The sequence below is a fragment of the Rhizophagus irregularis genome, chromosome 7 (assembly GCF_026210795.1).
Source record: "Rhizophagus irregularis chromosome 7, complete sequence".
NCBI lineage: Eukaryota > Fungi > Glomeromycota > Glomeromycetes > Glomerales > Glomeraceae > Rhizophagus > Rhizophagus irregularis.
The window spans coordinates 1239559-1264277 of record NC_089435.1 but is presented as its reverse complement, the minus strand read 5'-3'; the positions used below and the strand labels follow the sequence as shown (position 1 = coordinate 1264277).

General features: G+C 26.7%; 4 protein-coding genes across 4 annotated transcripts; 3 read left to right on the top strand and 1 right to left on the bottom strand.

Annotated features, from left to right (window-relative positions):
- Positions 1-3539: 3539 nt before the first annotated feature.
- On the top strand, positions 3540-5050 carry OCT59_027089 (uncharacterized protein; the record flags this gene model as incomplete). The annotated part of the gene is made up of 4 exons (XM_066136709.1): positions 3540-3873; positions 3946-4304; positions 4382-4508; positions 4578-5050. The coding sequence occupies 4 exons, from the start codon at positions 3540-3542 to the stop codon at positions 5048-5050; spliced, it is 1293 nt and encodes a 430-aa protein (XP_065993171.1).
- A 1282-nt stretch (positions 5051-6332) lies between these two features.
- Positions 6333-6752, top strand: OCT59_027088 (uncharacterized protein; the record flags this gene model as incomplete). Its single annotated transcript, XM_066136708.1, has 1 exon — positions 6333-6752. One exon carries the CDS (start codon positions 6333-6335, stop codon positions 6750-6752), a length of 420 nt encoding a protein of 139 aa, XP_065993170.1.
- Positions 6753-7846: 1094 nt separating this feature from the next.
- Positions 7847-8630, top strand: OCT59_027087 (uncharacterized protein; the record flags this gene model as incomplete). Its single annotated transcript, XM_066136707.1, has 4 exons — positions 7847-7898; positions 7977-8152; positions 8223-8296; positions 8375-8630. 4 exons carry the CDS (start codon positions 7847-7849, stop codon positions 8628-8630), a joined length of 558 nt encoding a protein of 185 aa, XP_065993169.1.
- An 835-nt stretch (positions 8631-9465) lies between these two features.
- Positions 9466-11057, bottom strand: OCT59_027086 (uncharacterized protein; the record flags this gene model as incomplete). Its single annotated transcript, XM_066136706.1, has 4 exons — positions 9466-9871; positions 9971-10240; positions 10361-10705; positions 10801-11057. The coding sequence occupies 4 exons, from the start codon at positions 11055-11057 to the stop codon at positions 9553-9555; spliced, it is 1191 nt and encodes a 396-aa protein (XP_065993168.1). The 3' UTR covers positions 9466-9552.
- Positions 11058-24719: the final 13662 nt, after the last annotated feature.

Below are 24719 nucleotides of genomic sequence, written 5' to 3'. Positions count from 1 at the left end.
ATTAAAGAATATAGTGCCGGTAAAAATTGATAATTCTGGCCAACGGTGATGATCATCCCAGTGATTTAAAGTAAAAAACTTTTATTAATATGCAAAGGTTTTAAAATACTTTGCAAAAATCAATGTTTTTATTTTAAAAATTAATAACTTTATTAACAAATAATATAATTTTTTTCAGCTTGATTTTTTTTAGAACATCTTAAAAAAAAAAAAAGTAGTTACATTGGCACATGAAAGATTTAAACACAGTAAGCGCGTTTATTAATTATGCAAAAATTACAATAAATTGATTACATAAGGCCGGGCAAAAAAAAAAATTTAGATTCTCGTTACCCGGCCGGGTCAGTTTTTCGAAAAATGGAAATTTTTTTTTTATAGTAAAAAATTTTTATCATGTTATTGGCCAATGTGGCGTAAAAAAATTTTACATATGAAAAAATTTTACAAATATAAAAAAAAATGCCGGCCGGCCGGGTCATTTTTAAAAATTTTATGTCACGAGAATCTAAAAATTTTTTTTTGCCCGGCCTAATATTAAAACATCTAGAAAGAAGCAGATCCCTCTATAACTGAACTCAATCTAGTCTAAAAAATTACTATGATAAATTGAGTTAAATTTATAAATTTAAATAATTTTGTAAATTCCTATTTAACAAGTTGCAATATAAAAAATGTATTTTATTTGTATAAAATTCTATCTTTATTTTTTAACGCCTAATCGTTTGTATTACCATTCAAAATGTTGAGTATAAACTAAAATAAGATAAATTCACTTACGGTTTGGAGGTATAAATTTTAATCAAGAAAGTTAAGTTAAAAACTCAAAAAGATTATACGTTGCTCTATATTGTATTAAAATGGTTTTATAAATCATAGCATTTCTTCCTATAAATATGTAGTTATGGCTTCGATCGAATATAAACATTAGTATAGCTAACTTGTAATATATAAGAAAATTTATATACCAATATTATCGGCATTGTAAGGTAAAAGAATATGGATGAAATATATAGTTGCAATTTATTAGACATAATTTATTCATAACTTCATTTAAATGGTATACGATATCAAAATTTAGAGATATGCACTGATTAATGGTTTGAAAGTTAATATTTTGATGATATTTTAAGACTAAATATCAATAAATAAAAAGACTACTACGTCATTCTTATACATTTGATTCTTATTTTTAAAGAAAAAAAAATACTAGTTTTATCGGTTTATTAATGAATTTTATAGTAAAAATTTACAATATTTAGTGTTCTCGCGAACATAAAATAGAAACTTGTATTGAAAAAGAAATACTAAACCAAACTAGAACCCTGATAATTAAAACTACTACTAAACCCTAAATTAAAAAAAGAAGAAAAAGTACTATAAAAAGAAAAAAAATTATTATATTCCCTATAAAAAGTATCAAAAGAATCGAAACTAGAAATATTCGTGAACCATCCACCAGCTTGAAGATAGTTATAAGTAATATAAATGACCCATAACGGGACGAAATGTCCTTGACAAAAAATGCTCGGAGCGTCCGTCGAAGGTGTATGTTGTGTAACCCGACCTGGGTAATTGAAGAGGTATTTATATTTGGAAAGTTTCGTGAATATCGAGTCTTGTCAGTTTAGTGACCTTGACACCTTTTTCCCAATAGTGTTTGTATCCGGATATCATCCGGATAAATAAATCCGTCTCCGTTAAGAATTTTCAAATCCGGTTATCTGATAAAATATTTTTTACAAATCCGGATATCCATCCGGATTAATCCGTGATCTTCGTGGATGTCTAACGGGTCATTAGCGAGTTTATACCCGGATAAAATCCGTGAACTTAATATAATTTATTGTATTTATACATATATCATTAATATTGTATAATAATTTGTAAATATAAAAAAAATAAAATTTATCTCAAAAGCATGAATTTATTTGTGTAATTTATATAAGGTATAGTTTAAACATCAATAGGAGTAGTAGTTAATTGTTGAGCTGGGTGAATATTAGCAAAATGGGGACTATTCCGTTTTAAGAACATAACACGACTAAATAACTCAGGTTTCATTCATGTTCTCTTAACAGTTAAAAGATTTCCCGCGTCTGAGAACAGTCATTCTGAGGGAGTAGATGCCGCATTTGGAGAGGGAGAAGTCAAAAAAGAAGTAATATTGATCGCTTTTGCGCTGTGTCATACTGGAAAATGGAGTATTACAAATGACGATAAGCAAGATAAAAAGTGGTTTAACGCGTTTTAGTATTTTTATTACTTGGTGATTCATGTAGCGAAATATTGGACATTGAGACAATTATTACTACATTGTGCAGATTGGCATTTAATATTTCTTAAAATGTATTGATCTGCTAACATAAACGGATATATCCGGAGGATCCGTTTAGACTAAAATTGTATCCGGATAACGTCAACTCAAAAAAACCTTTATCCGGATACCCACTTCTTACCAGATATCCATTAATACAACCGGATTTGCTATATCCGGATACAAACACTATTTCCCAAGCTTTCAGGGCGTCGTTATTTACATGCCAAATCGCTTTCGTTAGGTGTCCATGGAGAGAACGATTATGGATATTAGTGATTTTGGTCATGTTCAAAGTCAAATGACGGTCGTGTAAAGCGTTAATTCATTGGAAGAGAGGGGTAATACATGATCCATAAGATAGGTTTAGATTATTAAATTATTATAAAATTAAATTTAAGCACTTATATCATCGCACTAAGTGTGACACGTGATATTAAATGATATCCATATGTAACCGGAATATTTTTATTTTTTTTTTTGTGTTCAAATGGATGTTGTGGAGCATTTTTATTGGTTGATAGATTTTCCACTCCAGTGACTCGTCCGGGATATGAGAACCAATTTTTTTTTGTATCGCCTTATTATTCTTATTTGGAACTATTTAGAAATTAGAATGGCTAAGACAACTTGATGTTTATATAAAACATGTACTACTATTTGCAGTGAGGTTTTTATTATAGTTTAAGATAAATAAAAATACGCTTTTCCAAAATGGCACTTCTGTTTATTTTAAATTATTTATTTAAAATTTCCTTGTAGTATATATGTACAACCACACACAAAAAAGAAAAAAAATACTTAAATTTGATTCACAATGAAAAATTTTTATGTCGAAAGTTGATCATTGCTCAATTAACTTTTCATAAAAAATTTTTTTTTATGCAAGAGGCGAAATTTTACGTACAGACATGCATATTTATTATGTGTTTCAAAATAAAAAAAGCTCAATTAACTTTTCACAATAAAAAAAATTTTTTTTTCATGCAAGAGGCAAAATTTTTGCGTACGGCAATGAATATTTGATTTGTGTTTCAATATATAAACTTAATTAGCTTATACAATAAAAAAAAATTCTTTTTTTATGTACGTATAAGTCGTATAACCATGCATATTTACACGTGTTTCAAATGAAAAAAAAAACTATATAATCGCTAATGGACGATATAAAAAAAAATAATTTCTTTGGTAAGAAATTTAGTATATATTTATAAGCGATTTCCAAATGAGTGACAATTCAGTAATCGAAGTTAACGATAATGTTGACAAAATCGAAATCGATGTTGATAAAAATGTTGTTGATAAGTTTTTTACCTTCGATGATGAACGACATAATGGTAAACCTATTACTATGATAGAAATATCACCAAATGAAAAATACCTTATTACTCAAAGTGAAGAAGATCGTTCAATTGTCGGTTGGAATGTTGAAAATATAGATAAGGTTCAACTTAAATTTCATCAAGCTGTTAAAATTAATGAAGATAAAATCATAAGTTTATGCGTTTCTGATGATAAGAAACTTGCTTGTATTAGTTACTATTTTGCTACTATTACTGGTAAGTAATAATTATTTGATTATGTAATTATTAAATTATGGTAATTTATATTTATTTTAATATTTTTTTTAGTAATTGATATGAATAATAAAGATAATGAAGATAAAAATATTGACTTGGATTTAAATATAAAAGATTATCATCTAAAGCATTATCATTATTATTGTACCTTTAATTTAAAAGGTGAATTTATTTTATATGGTAATGATAGCCTTGTTTCGGAACGTAAAATTATTTGGATTTATTCCACACAAACTAAAAATAACAAATGGGAATGTAAGAGATTTTACGAGATACCCAAAGATTATGAATTAATTGGTATATCAAAATATGATAAAGTTTACCTGTTTTCAAATGATTACATTTATGAATGGAATATTAATACTGAGAGAGGTGTAAAAATATTTGGTAATAATAAAGATAAGAATAAGGTAATAAATATTATAAAATTTATTTTCCAATCAATATTAAATTATAATTAAATATATAAATACTAATTATTTTTTAGTTTGAAACAAAAAATATCGGAATATTCAGTAATTATGAAAAATTTACTTTTCTAAAAATCAATGATAAAATCATCGTTTATTCAATCGAATTGGGAATTCCTATTGCTTCTTTGGATATAAATGATGGTAACCATTTTTAAAAATTTCATTTATACTTTAATTATTACTCATATTAAATCATTATTTTATATTTAGATATTCAACTTTATAATTTTATGAATCATACTGGTTTATTTCTTTTACCTTCTTTATTTTATTATACCCCAGATAAAGAAATCAAAAATTGCTGGAACAATAAATACAAAACTAAGTTTAATCGCACTTTATTTGATATATCAATTTATGAACCAACTGATGATCAAACAAAGTTTGCGTTTGGAATTCAAAATAAACGTGTTTGGAAATCTAAATTTGACGAAAAGATGTCAAAGATGAACTTTTCATCTGAAAATTTTGATGAATTAAATAAAGAAAATAACAAAATTGTTGAATGTGATGAATACTTAAATGTTCATTCATTTAATTTATATACGGATACTGTGTCTACATTATTTCAAAAAGCCATTGATGGAGAAAAAGAATCAACTGAACTAGCTGGAAATTTAATTAAATGGGATATACTTGTTGGTAACGGTCAAATTAAACTGGAAGTTTTCAAAAAAAATTAATTAAAGCTCCGAACGGGTCAGGTCAACCCGGGTGACCCGACGGGTTGACCCGAAAAATTCGGGTCGGGTAGCAAATTTAATGACCCGACCTCGGGTCGGGTCAGTCACAAGTCAGGTACCTGACCCGACCCGTTGACCCAATATATTTTGGGTCAATAAAAGACGTTTCAGCGTTTTTTATATATAAAAAATGCCAACCCGTTTTTTTGACCTGAATCCGACGTTTGTTCATAAAAATAATAATAATAAACGTCTTTTTTTAATGAAAAAACGCTGAACCCGACGTTATTTCATTAAATAAATCAAAAAAAAACGTTTTTTAATGAAAAAACGCCGAAACTGACGTTATTTCATTAAATGAATGAAAAAAAAACGTTTTTTAATGAAAAAACGCCGAACCCGACGTTATTTCATTAAATAAATAAAAAAAAACGTTTTTTTAATGAAAAACGCCGAATCCGACGTTATTTCATTAAATGAATAAAAAAAACGTTTTTTAAATGAAAAAACGCCGAACCTGACGTTATTTCATTAAATGAATAAAAAAAAACGTTTTTTTAATGAAAAAACGTATAACCCGACGTTATTTCATTAAATAAATCAAAAAAAAACATTTTTTTAATGAAAAAAAGCCGACCCGACGTTTTTCATTAAATGAATCAAAAAAATGTTTTTTTTTTAAACATCAACGGGTTGGGTCGGGTACCCGACCCAACCCGATATAAAAAACGTTTTGGCGTAATCTAATATGTAAAAAAAATGCCAAACCGTTCTTTTCCACAAAATAATTGTAAAAAAAAAACGTTTGGAGTTTTTTCTTATAATTTGATATATAAAAAACGCCGAAACGTTTTTTTTGATCCAAAATATCGGGTCAACGGGTCGGGTCGGGTACCCGAACTGACCCGTGATATTCGGGTCGGGTCATCAAATTCGTGACTCCCCCTCGGGTCGGGTTAAGTCAATTACCCGACCCTACCCGATTCCCGTTCGGAGCTCTAAAATTAATACTAAATGGAAATTAATTAACATAAGAATTGAAAATTATTATTATCCTTATAAATATGATGGTAGTGATTTCTGCAATAATCATTATTTAATTGCGAGTTTATTATTTAGTAATGATGATATTGTTATATTGACAACATTTGGTATTCTTATTTATACTTTTAGTGAAAATAACAAATCTAGTGAAAAAGACAAATCTATTTTTTTAAACTATTTTTATTTTATGAAATTCTATAGTTATACAAATACGAAAACACTTCAATTTTACAAAAGAATGTTTTCAAAATCTACTTTACCATTACTAAATTATGATAGTTTTAGATTAGATGGATGGGTTTCAGACGTAATAAATAATAAGTCAAGTCTTTTGAAATATGGAGTTCAATTATTAACATTTGCAATTAAAGAACATAAGTTAGAATTAATTGATGAGATTTATAAAAAATGTATGACTTATTTTAAAGAGGATTTAATGAACAATAAGTCATTTTTAAGCATTATCACTTCCGCAATGCCATTACTAGATGAATATTATCCAGAATATATTCTAAAATATTCATCAGAAACGAATATGATCATAGATTCTTCTTTTTATAGTATAGAGCATCAAAATAAAAATTTACATCTTGATTCTTTTTTTCAATCTTCTCAAATAGCTAATTTGTCAAAATCTCTTTTATGGACAAAATACTAATTTTATTTTGTTGATTCAGGAATACTATTGTTTATTAATATATTGCAAGCTTTAATAATACTTTTAACTTTACCCCTTTATTTGGCTACATTTTATATTTTATCAAAATACAATTTTATCAATAATATTTATGATGAAGATTTATTTTCTTCTATTTATTTTTATACTGAACATAAAATTTTTAAAATTTTTAAAAAATACATAACAATGACACCAACAATTACTTTTATGATTCCTTATATTAATTTGTTAATTATTCAAAAGATTATAATTGGTTTTTAGAATTAATTAGACCTCAACCTAGTCCATTTACTGAAACAATAAATAGAAATATTTATAAAACATGGAATGGTGAAGCATTAATTAATTTTAAATGGAATGCTTATGGAAAATATTATTATGCAATGATTTGGATGTTATTTATGGTTTTGCTTGGATGCTTTACTACTGCTGCAACAGTTCCTCAGAAATATATTAATGAAGAAGTTAGACAACAACTTTTTATTGCTTCGATTATACTTGGATTTATTCATCTGATTTTAGAAATTCGTCAATTTTTTTATAAAATTACTGAGTGGTTCAAGAATTTTTGGAATATTTTTGGTAAATATAAAAGTTTATTTACTATGTTTTAAGAAATGAAATTAATTATATAATATTTTAATATTGTAGATATAATTGCTTATGTACTTTCAATCTACACTTCTATTTATTGGCTTCAAACAAATGATAAGAACAATAATAAGTATCTAATTTAATTTCACTCTTTTTCATGCTTATTTTTGGATATAAAATTTTTGTTATTTTTTAGAGCATTTGAATATTTTGGTGTATATTTTGCAATAATTATTAGTGTTGGAAAAAAGATTTTTTCTTTTTTATTAGTCTTATTCATTATTATAATAAGTTTTGCACATGCATTTTATATTTTATTATCACCAAAATCTGAATTTTCACTTGAACAATATAATACAAATAATAATGATGATCCAAATAATCCTTGGAATTTAGCTCCTAGTTATAGTCAAATTGATAATAATGGAAATATAAATTCAAATCCACTTATGATTCAAATTCCTGATGGAAATACAAACATGTTTATGAATATTAAAACTTCCCTTTTTGCTATATATTTATTTTTAATAGGTATATTTTAATTTTTCATAGTTATGTAAATATATATGATATTTTCTAATATTTTTAAGCAATTCTTCTTATCAATAGGTGATTCAAGTGCATTATCCAATTGGACATATACAGAAAATCCATCAATTGCAGTATTGATTGTTTTATTTTCCCTTTTAGTTGTTGTATATCTTATGAATTTGTTAATTGGATTACTCAATGATGCAATTGAAGAAGATAATAATAGAGTCTCATATTTGATGCAGAAGGCAGAGGTAAATAATATTATTATTAAACATTTCATTTCTGTAAATATACTAATATATCTTGATTTCATTTTTGAAGATTTTGGCTGAGATTGAGTTATTTTACCTATTACCACATCAGAGACGTTGGCAAACATGGTTCCCTGAAGTAATGTATGTAGTTTTACTTTTAAAAAAAATTTAATGTTATAATTTTATTAATTTTATTAATTATTCAAATTTATTTTCAAGACATTATTATGCCGATTTTGATAAGACTCGAGGAGAAGTTCAAAGATTGATTAAAGAGGGTGAATGGAATACAAAGGAATTCACAGAGATGGTGAATATTTTATTAAAAAAACTTGAAATTGAACATAATCCTATTGACAATGAGGCAATATTGGAGAAATTAAAATCTTATGATGAAAAATTAGAGAAATTAGAGGAATTAGAGAAATTAAAGGAATTAGAAAAATTATTGAAAGAAATATGTGCAAAAAAATAATTTTAAGATTATGTTAGTTTTATAATTCAGTTTGTAATTTAAATAATTCTTTTTTATATGGCTTATCCAAATATTAAATATATACTGTATATTCTTTTTTTATTTTTTTTTACTCAGAATTATTTAAAAACTAATGTTAGAGTAATGAATATTTTACAAAATTCTTAGTTTGTAATTTAAATAAATCTTGATTTTTCTTAACTTATCAAATTATTAAATATAAATTATCAAGATTATACATATAGTGTAAAACCATCTCCAATTTGTGAAATCAAAATAAATAATATAAAAACTTTTTATATTCATCTTCAAGACAGTGCTGATGGTCAGTGATTAAAGCTTTAAGTATATTCGCCAAGTTATTAAAAGAATAAAAGTTTGACCGTCAATTATTCAATTATTTCAAAATTAAGCTCTGGAATATTTTTAAATAATGATCGCAATCTTAAGCATTAATTACAAAAACGAAAGATGAAATCACAATAATAATAAAAAATCACATGACAATATTTATTTCTGATTATAACTATAAATGAGCTTTATTTTTTTTGACGTAGATACTAATCTTAAAAATTAGTTAATCGGTTAAGACCATAATTTTGATCAGATTCAATATAATGCAACCCACAACCCAATGCAGCCCAAAGATATGTACATGTTCCAAACTTAAATTTTTTGTTTATTAATACGGTAACGGTATTAATTTCTCAACAGCTAAATATATAGGTAAAATTAAAAACAATTTGCGACCAAAGTATTTCTAAAATAATTTTTAATAATATGCATACAAAAACTAGTCAATCAATCATTAAGATAACATAACAACATTTCTCTAATAATTATTCTAATTTCTGAAGATTATATGTTTATTTATTATATTTTATTTCTTTTTAAAAAATTTACAAAGCAGCCATATCAATTATTACGAACTAATTTCTCTTATAGCTTGAAATACTTCATATTCTTCCATAAAAAAATTATCATAAGTTTCTCTGATTTGATTTTCGTAATAATCATTTTCACAAAAACCAAAGTTATCCATTAAAGTAAGGGAATTACTAAAGTTTGGACCATTATCATAATAGTTGTATATAGCAAATCTTTCATTTTTTACGCGACTTAAAATATAACTTTCAATATCATCACTATTCTTAAAAGAAAATATAAAACTATCTTTAGTAATGCCATTAGAATCATCAGATTTCCATTCAATTGGATTATATCCCCCAAGAATTTCAGTACTATCTTTCACTTTAACAATTGTTATAGTATTAGACTGATTATCACAGATTTCATGAAATTTTATAGCTGTAAATCCATCACGAGATCCACGAAATCACAATTGGAATTTGTACGCGGTTTCTATTTCATCTGTAATTTTTAATCTATCGATCCATTTCAAGATTAATTCAGCATGTTGAGTTGTAATGATTTTAGAATCAATATCGATATAATTTTTCTTAGTAGTCATACGAGGTTTTGATTGTTTAATTGATTGGTTGTTAGAATCCAAAAAATATTTTAATAAATCTTTATATAATTCTTTTGGTAAAACTTTTTTATAAGGTAATATTTCTTTTGAAAATTCATCAGAAGTTAAATTATAGAATCTAATAAATGGAATAAAATTATGTAAACTATTTTTCAAAGTATTAAAATCTTCCTTTGAAAAATTTGCGGGATCAAAAGGAAGTTCTGGATTTTGAGCAAGTCCCCATTTAAGCACATACTTCCATACTTGAATTTCTTCCATTTGAAGATTATCACTTTGAATAATTGTGATCAAAAGTTTTACTGGAATTGAAGCAAAATTTAGAGATTTGAATATCTTATCTGGCTCTTTGGAGGTTAAATTAGTACAAAAATTTTGAAGTTCCAAGAAAGAATCGTTCTCAAAGCATGTTTGATATATCAAATTAAAATTTTGTTCCATCCAATTTGCCTTAGTTTTAATCAAGAAGGATTGTATATAAGTGATTAGTTCTTGAAGACCAAGTTCACTCCCGGCAATCAAGATCCTAATTATATCCGAAGTATCATATTCCTCCAAGGAAATTCTTCCACTATAAATATATCTAAAAAATAAAAAAGCGTTAATTTAAATATGTTGTTATACATTATATTCATCTTGTAATTTTTAATTTAATTATTTTTTCTTCTTAATTATTACCTCAAAATTATTTGAAAAATTTCAGGTAAAATATTTGGTAATTTTATATGAACCAAGGTCCCATCATTATTCTTTTTATTTGTTGACAACATTCTTCGTAGATACGTGGAACGATAATGTAAGATAACCATATGAGCACGAAATATCTTTATATAAGGATCATTACCAACTTCAATAGTAACATCATAATATTCATCATCATTTAAAATTTCAAGTAAATTTTGAAATAATTTTGGTAAGAGATTATAATCATCCATAATTTATAAATTTTAAAAAAGAAATGAAAAGAAAATGATTGACAATTTTGTTGAACGGTTAACCCTTATATACTTGTAAAACTGCTTGCAGCTTGTTGATCATTTTATTAGCAGTGTTCACTTGTAAGAAAATCGTTTGTCATAGCTGTTTTAATAAATTACAAATTTATTTTTAATTTCTGTGCTGATTTACTGCTGATTTACGATTATTTACTACATAACTTTAGCTTATCCGCTTTTTAATCTTGCTATTACTTTTTTTCCGGTTTATTGCCGTGTCGAACATTTTACACCGAACACAACGAATATATACTAAATAATTATGCGAAAATGTTGTATAACTGATAACCTATTTTTGTCGTTTTTAAATGTGAATATTTTAATATACCGAACGCACATTAACACATACAATCTGATAAATCTATATGTCCGATGAGCTACCCACCATATTTTTAACTATTTTTTATTTTGTAGGAACCTTCCGCCGGCGCTTCATAAAAACTAATTATTACAAAAATAATTGTAAAAATTTAGTTGTTCAATTTGGACATATAAAAAAAATATGAGATATAGGACAAGTTGGTAAACGCGTGGATGTAATTAGGCATTAGATGTACTTATTATATTTTCTTAGAGGTTTATTATTTCCATCACCTTTCATTTTTGTTATTTCTTTTCATGATAATTCCCGCTGTTTTACAATTTTGACTATTCCTAAAAGTACTTTACTATTTAAAATAATCAATTTAAGAGAATTAAAACAACTAAGAAGTTTTTAATAAAATCAATATTATATTGAAAGTATTGTGCACAAATGACGGAAAATAATTTCGTAAAAGTAATTAACATAAAAAAAATGATAGCTAAATTCTAAATATGTACAAATTCCATTATAATCGATTTCAGTGCTGATGTCATTACAACATTTTTCACATATTCATAATTTTATTTCGCACTAAAATGATTTTGGATAGTATGAGATAGGGTTTCGGAAATGAGTTAACGTTGGTTTGTAGCACGACGTGTGAAGTTTCTTCTTTATATTCCATAGGCTATGAGTTGAATATTGATTATTAAATGAATAAAGAAAATGAAAAATGATTAATTTCTAATTTTAGTTTAGATATTTTTTTTTGTAATAATGTTTTTCCTTTTTGTCTAGTTGTAGTTCTTATAATAAATGCAAAAAATTCCCATCTATGATTTTAAAAAGTACTTAGAAATTATGTTCGATATTACACGATCTTTTTATTGTTTCTTTAGAATTTTCTTTCAATAACCGAATTTTTATGATGAATTCTTTTTTTATATTAAAAACAATTAGTCATTTAAAAATTCTATTACGTAAAATTTACGTAAAATGATTGTAGTAAAAAATAAAATAAAATAAAATAAATAAGAAAAGTAAAATTTAAAAAATTAATTTTATGATCCACTATTGAATTAAATTTTTTTTTAGTTAGTCTACGTGTTTGTTCTATATTTTAATAGAGATAATTTCGAGAAAAAATAAAATTAATTCTTTTTGTAAAAAAAAAGATGAATTATGAATCAAACAAAATAAAGCGGAAATGTTTTTATTGATAATTTTATAAAACACGCTTCTAGAATGGAATTTGTTCCTTATGAAAAATATAAGGATATAGAATACAATATATTGATTGCCGAAGGAGGATTTGAAAGAGACTTGGATCAATGGTCCAATAACTAATTGGAATTATGCAAAACAACGTAAAGGTGAAATGACAGTTGCTCTTAAGGAACTTGCCGAAACTTTTAACCAATTAAATGAGGTAAAATAATCATATAATTTTTTACTTATTGATTAAATAAAATAATAGTAATTTAATAATAATTATTTTTTAGCTTAACGATTATGTTTCGAGTCGTAAATATTGTGCCGATCTAAAGTCAAGTCGGGTCAAATTAAATCTTTCGAGTGCAAATCATAATGTCAAAATACAATTAACCAACCAACTATAATAACAGAAATTACTTACTGTAGAGCGCTGATTTACTCAAGCTACTCGAAGACTAAGTAGTGCACGTTTGTTCAATAGCAATTGCTTTAATTTAGTTTTTTATTTAAATTATAACTAGTGTACTTTAGGTACAGTGAGTTTTTAATATATAAATAAATATACATATATGTATGGGTATGATTAGAATATTAAAAGGATTAATTATTATTATTTTTTGTAAAATATCAATTTATAAATAAAATTGATAATACATGATTTAAATTGTTAAAAGTCTCATGCATATGGTTTAATTGTTTTAAATATAGATATTACATTTAAAATCAAAAAAAAAATCAAAATTATTTATAAAAAATTGTATATTAAATTAAAAGTAAATTTTAAGAATCATGCATGCACGTACATCATAAATTTAATTATATTCATATGTAATGAAATTTAATACAAATCTAACACAAATTTATTTATGTCATGTCCAATTGTCCATATTGTTTAATATAATGAAATTAATTATTAATTGGGTAATATTTATAATTTCCATTTATTCATTTATTATAATATAAAAAAATGTTAAAAATGATATATGTAAAATAAGCTTTAATGTTTATCAAATAAAAATAAAAAAATTTTGTTTTCAATGGTTATACTTTACAAATGGAGTCCAATAGACCACTGGACTTACAAAAAAGAGGACCAAATATTAGTAAACACTTTACTTAAGTAAAAATAAAAAGAAAATTCATGAAAATTGCCGAGTACTCGCCTACATTCATGAAAATTAATATTCAAGTAGTTTCAACCCGCCTGAACAACTTTCAATTAATAAAAGGAAGGATTTCATTTGGTCAAAATGGAGATATTATATTCTAAATTAGAAAACAGAGAAGAGAGTTAATATCATCAAGAAAAATGCAATTTTCTCCAAGTACTATACCTACACTTATGAAAATTAATATTCAAGTAGTTTCAACCCGCCTGAACAACTTTCAATTAATAAAGGAAGTTGATTTCATTTGACTAAAGTGGAGATATTACGCTCTAAATTAAAAAATAAAGAAAAGGGTTAATATCGTTAAGAAAAATGCAACTTTTTCTCAAGTATTACACCTATATTCATGATAATTAATATTCAAGTAGTTTCGACATGCCTGAACAACTTTCAATTAATAAAGAAAGTTGATTTCATTTGACTAAAGTGGTGATATTACGCTCTAAATTAGAAAACAGAGAAGAGAGTTAATATCATCAAGAAAAATGCAATTTTCTTTAAACACTACACCTACATTCATGAAAATTAATATTCAAGTGGTTTCAACCTGCCTGAACAACTTTCAATTAATAAAGAAAGTTGATTTCATTTGACTAAAGTGGTGATATTACGCTCTAAATTAGAAAACAGAGAAGAGAGTTAATATCATCAAGAAAAATGCAATTTCATCAAGTACTATACCTACATTTATGAAAATTAATATTCAAGTAGTTTCAACCCGCCTGAACAACTTTCAATTAATAAAGGAAGTTGATTTCATTTGACTAAAGTGGAGATATTACGTTCTAAATTAAAAAACAGAAAAGAGAGTTAATATCATCAAGAAAAATGCAATTTTCTTTAAACACTACACCTACATTCATGAAAATTAATATTCAAGTGGTTTCAACCTGCCTGAACAACTTTCAATTAATAAAGAAAGTTGATTTCATTGACTAAAGTGGTGATATTACGCTCTAAATTAGAAAACAGAAAAGAGAGTTAATATCATCAAGAAAAATGCAATTTTCTTTAAACACTACACCTACATTCATGAAAATTAATATTCAAGTGGTTTCAACCTGCCTGAACAACTTTCAATTAATAAAGAAAGTTGATTTCATTGACTAAAGTGGTGATATTACGCTCTAAATTAGAAAACAGAGAAGAGAGTTAATATCATCAAGAAAAATGCAATTTCATCAAGTACTAAACCTACATTTATGAAAATTAATATTCAAGTAGTTTCAACCCGCCTGAACAACTTTCAATTAATAAAGGAAGTTGATTTCATTTGACTAAAGTGGAGATATTACGTTCTAAATTAAAAAACAGAAAAGAGAGTTAATATCATCAAGAAAAATGCAATTTTCTTTAAACACTACACCTACATTCATGAAAATTAATATTCAAGTGGTTTCAACCTGCTTGAACAACTTTCAATTAATAAAGAAAGTTGATTTCATTTGACTAAAGTGGTGATATTACGCTCTAAATTAGAAAACAGAGAAGAGAGTTAATATCATCAAGAAAAATGCAATTTTCTCCATGTACTATACCTACATTTATGAAAATTAATATTCAAGTAGTTTCAACCCGCCTGAACAACTTTCAATTAATAAAGGAAGTTGATTTCATTTGACTAAAGTGGAGATATTACGCTCTAAATTAAAAAATAAAGAAAAGGGTTAATATCGTTAAGAAAAATGCAACTTTTTCTCAAGTATTACACCTATATTCATGATAATTAATATTCAAGTAGTTTCAACATGCCTGAACAACTTTCAATTAATAAAGAAAGTTGATTTCATTTGACTAAAGTGGTGATATTACGCTCTAAATTAGAAAACAGAGAAGAGAGTTAATATCATCAAGAAAAATGCAATTTCATCAAGTACTATACCTACATTTATGAAAATTAATATTCAAGTAGTTTCAACCCGCCTGAACAACTTTAAATTAATAAAGAAAGTTGATTTCATTTGACTAAAGTGGAGATATTACGCTCTAAATTAAAAAACAGAAAAGAGAGTTAATATCATCAAGAAAAATGCAATTTTCTTTAAACACTACACCTACATTCATGAAAATTAATATTCAAGTGGTTTCAACCTGCCTGAACAACTTTCAATTAATAAAGGAAGTTGATTTCATTTGACTAAAGTGGTGATATTACTCTCTAAATTAGAAAACAGAGAAGAGAGTTAATATCATCAAGAAAAATGCAATTTCATCAAGTACTATACCTACATTTATGAAAATTAATATTCAAGTAGTTTCAACCCGCCTGAACAACTTTCAATTAATAAAGGAAGTTGATTTCATTTGACTAAAGTGGAGATATTACGTTCTAAATTAAAAAACAGAAAAGAGAGTTAATATCATCAAGAAAAATGCAATTTTCTTTAAACACTACACCTACATTCATGAAAATTAATATTCAAGTAGTTTCAAGCCGCCTGAACAACTTTCAATTAATAAAGGAAGTTGATTTCATTTGACTAAAGTGGAGATATTACGTTCTAAATTAAAAAACAGAAAAGAGAGTTAATATCATCAAGAAAAATGCAATTTTCTTTAAACACTACACCTACATTCATGAAAATTAATATTCAAGTGGTTTCAACCTGCCTGAACAACATTCAATTAATAAAGGAAGTTGATTTCATTTGACTAAAGTGGAGATATTACGTTCTAAATTAAAAAACAGAAAAGAGAGTTAATATTATCAAGAAAAATGCAATTTTCTCTAAACACTACAATTACATTCATGAAAATTAATATTCAAGTGGTTTCAACCTGCCTGAACAACTTTCAATTAATAAATAAAGTTGATTTCATTTGTCCAAAATGGAAATAATACGCTCTAAATTAAAAAACAGAAAAGAGAGTTAATATCATCAAGAAAAATGCAACTTTTTCTCAAGTATTACACCTATATACATGATAGTTAATATTCAAGTAGTTTCAATCCTGCAGAAAGTTGATTTTATTTGGCTAAAATGATGAAATTATAACCTGAAGTTAAAAAATCAATATGAGAAAGTAAAAAAAATTTAAAAACTTGTGTACTATTAACTGTACAAAATACCTGTAACTTTACAAGTTGAAATACTTATAATATATTATATAAAATGGTAAAAATGTTTTTTAAAATAAAAGTTTCAAATTTTTTTAGAAAAAAAATTAGAGTTTCGTAATAAAATATTACGAGACTCACCATTTACTTCATCAAAGTAAAAAAAGATTATCTGATCTGATTATCTGATCTAAATTTTTCCAGCATTACAGCTAAGATTCCGCATAGAACGGATTGGATTAAGATTTGTTCTGATTCGAACTGGTGTCCGATCTGATAGGTCCGAATCAGATTATATTAATAAAAAAATAAAAAAATCGTTCTATCATGGTTTTTAATAAAAATCAGTATATAGTTTTTTTTAATAAAAAAACTGATTTTATTAAAAAATTGGACTACTGATTTTTTTTTAATGAAAGTAAAACCGATTTTATTAAAAAATCGGTATATAAGTTTTTTTTTTAGTAAAAAAACTGATTCTATTAAAAAATCGGACTACCGATTTTTTTAATGAAAATAATACTGATTTTATTAAGAAAAATCAGTATATCAGTTAAAAACTATTAAAAAATTGGACTACCAATTTTTTTTTAATGAAAGTAAAACTGATTTTATTAAAAAAAATTGGAATATCCATTTTTTGCAGAAAATATGCGAATGATTATCTGTGTTAATGAACCAATTTTATTAAAAAAAATTGGTATATCAGTTTTTTTTATGAAAAAATAGACCGATTTTTTTTTAATACATAAAAATGAACCAATTTTTATTGAAAAAAATCGGTATATCAGTTTTTTTAATGAAAAATAGACCAATTTTTTTTAATAAAAAATGAACTGATTTTAAAAAAATCGGTCTTAGTTTTTTTTTTAATAAAAATGAACCAATTTTTTATTAAAAAATCTAATGATCCATTTTTTAATAAAAAATGAACCGATTTTATTAAAAAAAACTGGTATTTCAGTTTTTTTCAATGAAAAAAACTGATTTTTATTAAAAAATCTGATGATTTTTTCATTTTTTAATAAAAAATGAACAAAAAAAATTGGTATATCAGTTTTTTTTTAATGAAAAAATAGACTACCGATTTTTTTTTAATAAAACTGATTTTTTTTTAATAAATGAAATGATTTTTGTTAAAAAAATCGGTATGTTGATGTTTTTTTTTAACAAAAAAAACTGATTTTTTTTTAATAAAAATGAACCAATTTTTTTATTAAAAAATCTGATGATCCATTTTTTTTAATAAAAAAATAGTGTGCATTTGGATCTGTGAGTTTTATGCTGAAAATAAAATTTATGCTAAAAATTAGAGGTTGATTCAATAATAATATTAATAATCTTACTGATCATAGCTGATTAATTAATTTGGTTAATATAAAAAAAAAATATTAAAATTTTTTTACTTATATGTTTAGTATAGGAAAGTGGTATTTATTAATTCAAATAAACAACAAAAAAATATTAATTTAATTTTTTAAAAAAAGCTCAAAGCACTTTTTTGCTTTGAAACTTACTGATAAAGTTTTGAAATCATTTTTTAATAAGAATAGATCAGTGTATACAATAAATAGATATAAAAAAATTTTTCTAGGATTTTTTTTATATTAGATTGGTATAGTAAAATGAATAGATATAAAAAATTTTTTGGAATTTTTTTAATAATAGATTGGTATAAATATATTTTGAGATTTTTTTTAACAATAGAGTCAATAGAATAATGGATAGATATAAAAAGTTTGCTGGAATTTTTTTAATACAATAAGTTGGTAAAAAAATAATTTCTGAGATTTATGACAAATTAATTGGTATAGCATAATAGAGAGAAAATTCTTTGTGTTTTTTTTTTAGTAAAAATAGATGAGTATAGTAGAATAGATAGGTATAAATGATTTTTTGGAATCTTTTCTTAATAACAATAGATTAGGATAATACAATAGATAGATATAAAAAATTTCCTGGGATTTTTTTTAATAATAGATTGGTATAGTATATATAATAGATAGATATAAAGAAATTTTCTGAATTTTTTTTTCTACTTTTGATCGTGATTTTTGATCAGTTACACTAGGTCCCCGAAATATATATGTAGAGGTCAGGTCCAGAAGTGGTCCAAAATACGCATTCTTTCAGGGCCAGAATTACGATAATTTCAGCCATTATCTAAATTAGGAAATATTATTTTGACTGGAATTATCCATAAAAGGAATGATCTACATGATTTTTTTGGCTCATTATACGCAAACTCTGACCTGACCCTTTTATGTATATTTCGGGGTCCTGTTACACTAAAAATTATGACCAACTGACCGTTCAACGTGAACCACCAAAAACGTAGATCGTTTTGATCAAGTAGATAATACTGACAGAAATAAACAAAAACAACAAAATACTAATTAATTGGTTGGTTAATAGTTTATCACGATCAATAAATCATCTGCTCAAAATTGAACTTTAATCGCAAATTTTTGTTAGTTTTTAGTTTTTGTGATCAAAATGCCAATCAATTAATTCTAAAGTAGACTAGAGTCAATAGATCAATATAGTATAATGGATACAAAAAAAATTTCTGGGATTTTTTTTAATACAATAGATCAGTATGGTATAAAAAAGAATTTTCTGGAATTTTTTAATATAATAGGTTGGTAAAAAAAAAATAATTTGGTAAAATAAGTTTTCTATCAGAATATAATAGATGGAAAATTCTTTGTTCTGATATTTTTTTTAGTAACAATACTGTAACAATAAGTATAAAAAATTTTTGGAATCATTTTTTAATAACAATAGATCAGTATAATACAATAGATAGATATAAAAAAATTTTCTGGGGTTTTATAGTATTATATATAGATATAGAATTTTCTGTGATTTTTTTTTTATTTAATAACAATAGATATGATAAAAGTTTTGGTAATTTTTTTTTTAATACCAGTAGACAATAAATAGATATAATAAAAATTCTTGAGACTCTTTTTTAATAACAGTAGATTGGTAATAGACTATTATTAACTTATTAAGTTAATGATTGTTTTTTAGTAGTGGTGCAGACTTTTGAACCTTAGGTAGTTATGTCATTTTTTTCAACATCCCGACCATCCTGTCACATTGTTGTATGGTGCCATAAATGACTTTTGCCATATGGAATTTTTAGACTTTTAGACTTGAACTTTTTATGTAATTACTTTTATATTTTTTAGACTTTATATAATTGTAACTACTTTTAAACTTAATATACTTAACATTAATATAAACTTTTTTTTTTATTTGAAAACTGCTTTTAAATTTTTTAAATTCGAAATTTAACACATCGCCATATACTACTACTAAGATTTTATAGATTTACAAAATCCAATCTTTCAGGATGGAGAAAATGGATTGTGTGAAGAACTAAATATACCTAATACTATAAAGAAATATAGAATTTAATCCTATTGACATAGTTGATGATATTTTAAATACTAGATTAGAGTAAATTGTTTACATGCCATCATTATGAATTTATATCCTTAGTTGTTTAAATACTAGTAATTGTAAAATTGCATATAGAAAAATGTTAAATAATGGTATTATTTAAAAAAAGGAGTAATTGTTATTATTTTTAATTATATATAAATAATAAAAAATATGCTAATTTATTTAATATTTTTATTTGTTTTAATTATTTAGAGATTTTTTTAATAACAATAAATTGGTATAATATAATGGATCTAAAAAAATTCCCTGGGACTTTTCTAATAACAATAGATTCAATAGATTAGTATAAAAAAATTTCTGAGATCTTTTTAATGACAAATTTATTGGTAGTAAAATAGACAGATATAATAAATTTATTTGAGATTTTTTTTAATAATAATTGATTGATATTGCTAATAGATGCATATAAAAAAATCTTTGGATTTTTTTTAGTAATAGATAGTAGGACAAACTTGGGGGTTCTGGGACAGCGGCTATCACATAGGTCTAACCATAATTTAGTGTACCCTCAGACCACCTAGCTTTGTTTTCTGATATGATAACACTATACCTATTTTTCTATCCCCAGACCACCTAACCTTGATTCCTGATATGTTATTACTTGATAGCTAAAAAGAACCCCAAACGTTGTAGATAAGATTAAAATCATATATTCCTAAACATTATTACCACACATGGATCTATTCCAGGGTATCATAATTTTATGCTATATCAGATTGCCTTTATAAGTGCTATCAGTATTACAGACACGAAGTGTCTGTAATACTGATAGCACGATTCAGCAATCCATTGTGGCATACTATTTTTATGATACTCTAAAATGGATTCATTCGATAATTTAAGCCATTCATGCTCTAACCAAAAATTTTTAACAGGAAGGCAACTAGACATATTGTAAAGCTTTTCCTGCTATACGAAAAAATCTGGGACAGCGAAGTCTAACCAAAAATCTAACCCAGGTCTAACCAAAAATGTATAGCAGGAAGGCAACTAGATATGTTTTAAAGCTTTTCCTCCTATACGAAAAAATCTGGGACAGCGAAGTCTAACCAAAAATCCGACCCAGGTCTAACCAAAAAATGTATAGCAGGAAGGTAACTAGATATATTGTAAAGTTTTCCTTGCAATACGAAAAAATCTGGGACAACAGGTCTAACCAAAAGTCTAACCAAAAATCCGTCCGAGGTCTAACCAAAAAATATACAGCAGGAAGACAACTAGACATATTGTAAAGCTTCCCCTGCAATACGAAAAAATCTGGGACAATAAAGTCTAACCAAAATTTAACCCTAATCATAAATTGCTCTGATTCTTTGACGAAGCCTATTTTCATACCGATTTTGATAGTAATAAGATGGGAAACATTTTAGAATTTATTAATTGAAGAAAAAAATTTTTAGGTTATTAGTACACAACCAGTATGGCAACAAGCAATCGAACTTGTGATAGATGTGGAAAGACTTTTGCAACTCCACAAAAGCTTCGTGGGCATCAAAATAGAAAGTTTCTATGCAAGTCTACAGCTAACCCTCAGGATCCCACACCTGAGATTGTACAATTGCAACCACAACCGGAGCAATTCCAGGATCCCACACCTGAGATTGTACAATTGCAACCACAACCGGAGCAACTCCAGGATCCCACACCTGAAGTTATCCCAGCTCATACAGAGAAAACTCCTAACTTAACAATTGATGAACTAGCAAAATGGTTAGCAGGACCTGGTGATTACAATCAATATACTCCACGAAAAAGAAGAGTTCCACAAACAGATAATGAATGGTTTGCTTATATGCAAGGAGATTATAGAGGAAGATGGTGTGATATTCAATTTGTAAAAAGAGGTCATGATCCTGCACGTCCACATAAATCTCTAAAACATAAGACAGTATGGCAAGCTGATCTTAAACCAAATGTTAGAGATATACCATATTTTCCAAGTATAATAGCTGATACCCGCCAGAAAATAACAGAAATTCTTGAGAGGGAACTTGAAGAAAAGGGGCAAATCAAATCAGCTATCACTATATTGGCTACATATACAGATAATAGTGGAACATATAAGCAAGTTTATCATAGAGGAGTCATGCGTGTACTTCTTTTAAAGAATGATATAGATGATCATTTAACAAAATCAGCAGTAGATATCACGGATAAAATTGTCAAATTTATGAAAGGAGGGTCTGGTTGGAAAATTGTTAGTATAGATATATTAACTATTGAGACGTATACTTACCGCCGAGCAAAAGGAGGCTCATACATTCTTACACCTAAGGCACTTGCAAATAAGAAGTGCACTATCAATCCTGATAACAAAGATCTCATAGATCCAGACACAGGCTTGCCTTCTGAAAAATGTTTGCAAGGGGCTTTAGGTGCTTACTTTGCATATAAAGATGGTCATACACAAAAACTTGAGCGAATCTTTCGGGCAGAAAAATTTAAGCCATACTTGGAACAAGTCAATCTCAATGCAATTCCCATGCCCACTCCTGTTTGTCCACGCATATTTAGCAAGATTGAGGACCTCAATCCTGAGATCTCCATTAATGTATGGGAATGGGAGGAGAAAACTGGTATTCCAAAACCTGTTATTGCAAGTAAGAATTACAACCGTCAACATATCATTCACCTTATGGCCCTTACAGATATTACAAAATCAGATGAAGGAAAGTATGGTCAGAAGAATCACTTCCTTTGGATTAAGAATCCTGATGCTTTAATATACAAAGATACATCCCACAAGGGAAAGAAGCATCTTTGCAATCGGTGCTTCCAAAGCTTTCCATCGTCTAAATCTTTAACTAATCATCAGGAATGGTGTTTTGGATTAGGTGAGTCACCACAAAGAGTTGAGTTACCAGTTAAAGGTAAGAATGATTTTGAGGAGTTTAAGAATTTTAACCGAACAATGTATGCCCCATGTGTAATTATTGCAGACTTTGAGGCTGATAACAGAAAGTGTAATGAAAACTATGGTGGAAATATGCATAAGATTATGGAGCAAAAGGCTAACAGCTTCTGCTATATGGTCCACTGGATTGAAACTGATGAGACATGGGGGCCATTCTTATACCGAGGACCAAATGCAACAGAAGAGTTTGTCAGCAGACTTGATAAAGAATTAAAAAGGATTAATGATGTTTTAGAAGTAAAAGTAGAACGTATTGTAACAGAGGAAGCTAAAAAGGAATTCACTAAAGCAGTTAGTTGTTGGATATGTAATGGGAATTTCAATCAGGACGTGCAAGACAAAAAAGTTTGGGATCACTGCCACATCACAGGTAAGTTTCGTGGGGCTGCTCATAATGCATGCAATCTTAAGCTTCAAATCGAAGCATGGAAGACTCCAATTCCTGTAGTATTTCATAACTTCCGTGGCTATGACTCCCATTTAGTTTGTGAATCTGTTGGACGATCAATTGGAGCACATCAAATTAAAGTTATTGCAGAGACATTCGAACGTTACAAATCCATGAAAGTAGGGCAATTCAAGTACATTGATAGCATGCAGTTCATGGCTTCCAGTCTTGCAAACCTTGCAAAGAATTTAGGGACAGATAAACCCCTTAAAAAGCGACACTTCAACAACTTCTCGTCTGAACATATTGACTTAATCACACGTAAGGGGGTTTATCCTTATGAATATATTGATTCACATGATCGTTTCAAGGAGACAGAACTCCCATCTATTCATGACTTTCATAGTACTCTTGGAGGAAAGATCACTCAGGATAATTACAAACATGCACAAAAAGTTTGGAAGGAATTTGGCTGCAAAAACTTGGGCGAGTATCATGACCTTTACCTTAAGACTGATGTTCTTCTCCTAGCAGATGTCTGGACAAAATTTAGACAGACAGCGATGCATCATTATGGACTTGACCCAAGTCATTATGTCTCTGCTCCTGCACTTTCTTGGGATGGCATGCTTAAGATGACTGGAGTTAAAATAGAGCTATTCACTGACATGACCATGCATGATTTTACTGAAAAGGCTAAACGTGGAGGAATAGCTATGGCAGGACACCGTTTCTTAAAAGCCAATAACCCTAAGATGGGTGACTCCTTTAATCCCTCTAAACCTACTACCTGGATTTCCTATGTAGATGCAAACAATCTGTATGGATGGGCTATGAGCCAGTACTTGCCTATTGGTAACTACAGATGGGAAGCATCTCCAGAATATTTCAAACAGAATCTAGATAAGCAGAAGCAGATACTTAATGTAATTCTTAATACAAAACCAGATGCTGCCCGTGGTTACTTCCTAAATATCAAAGCGCACTTCCCCCTTAAAACTCATGATTATCTACAAGATTTACCTCCTGCAGTTGATAGTATAGCTGTAAAAAAGGATAGGTTAAGCCCATATATAACCA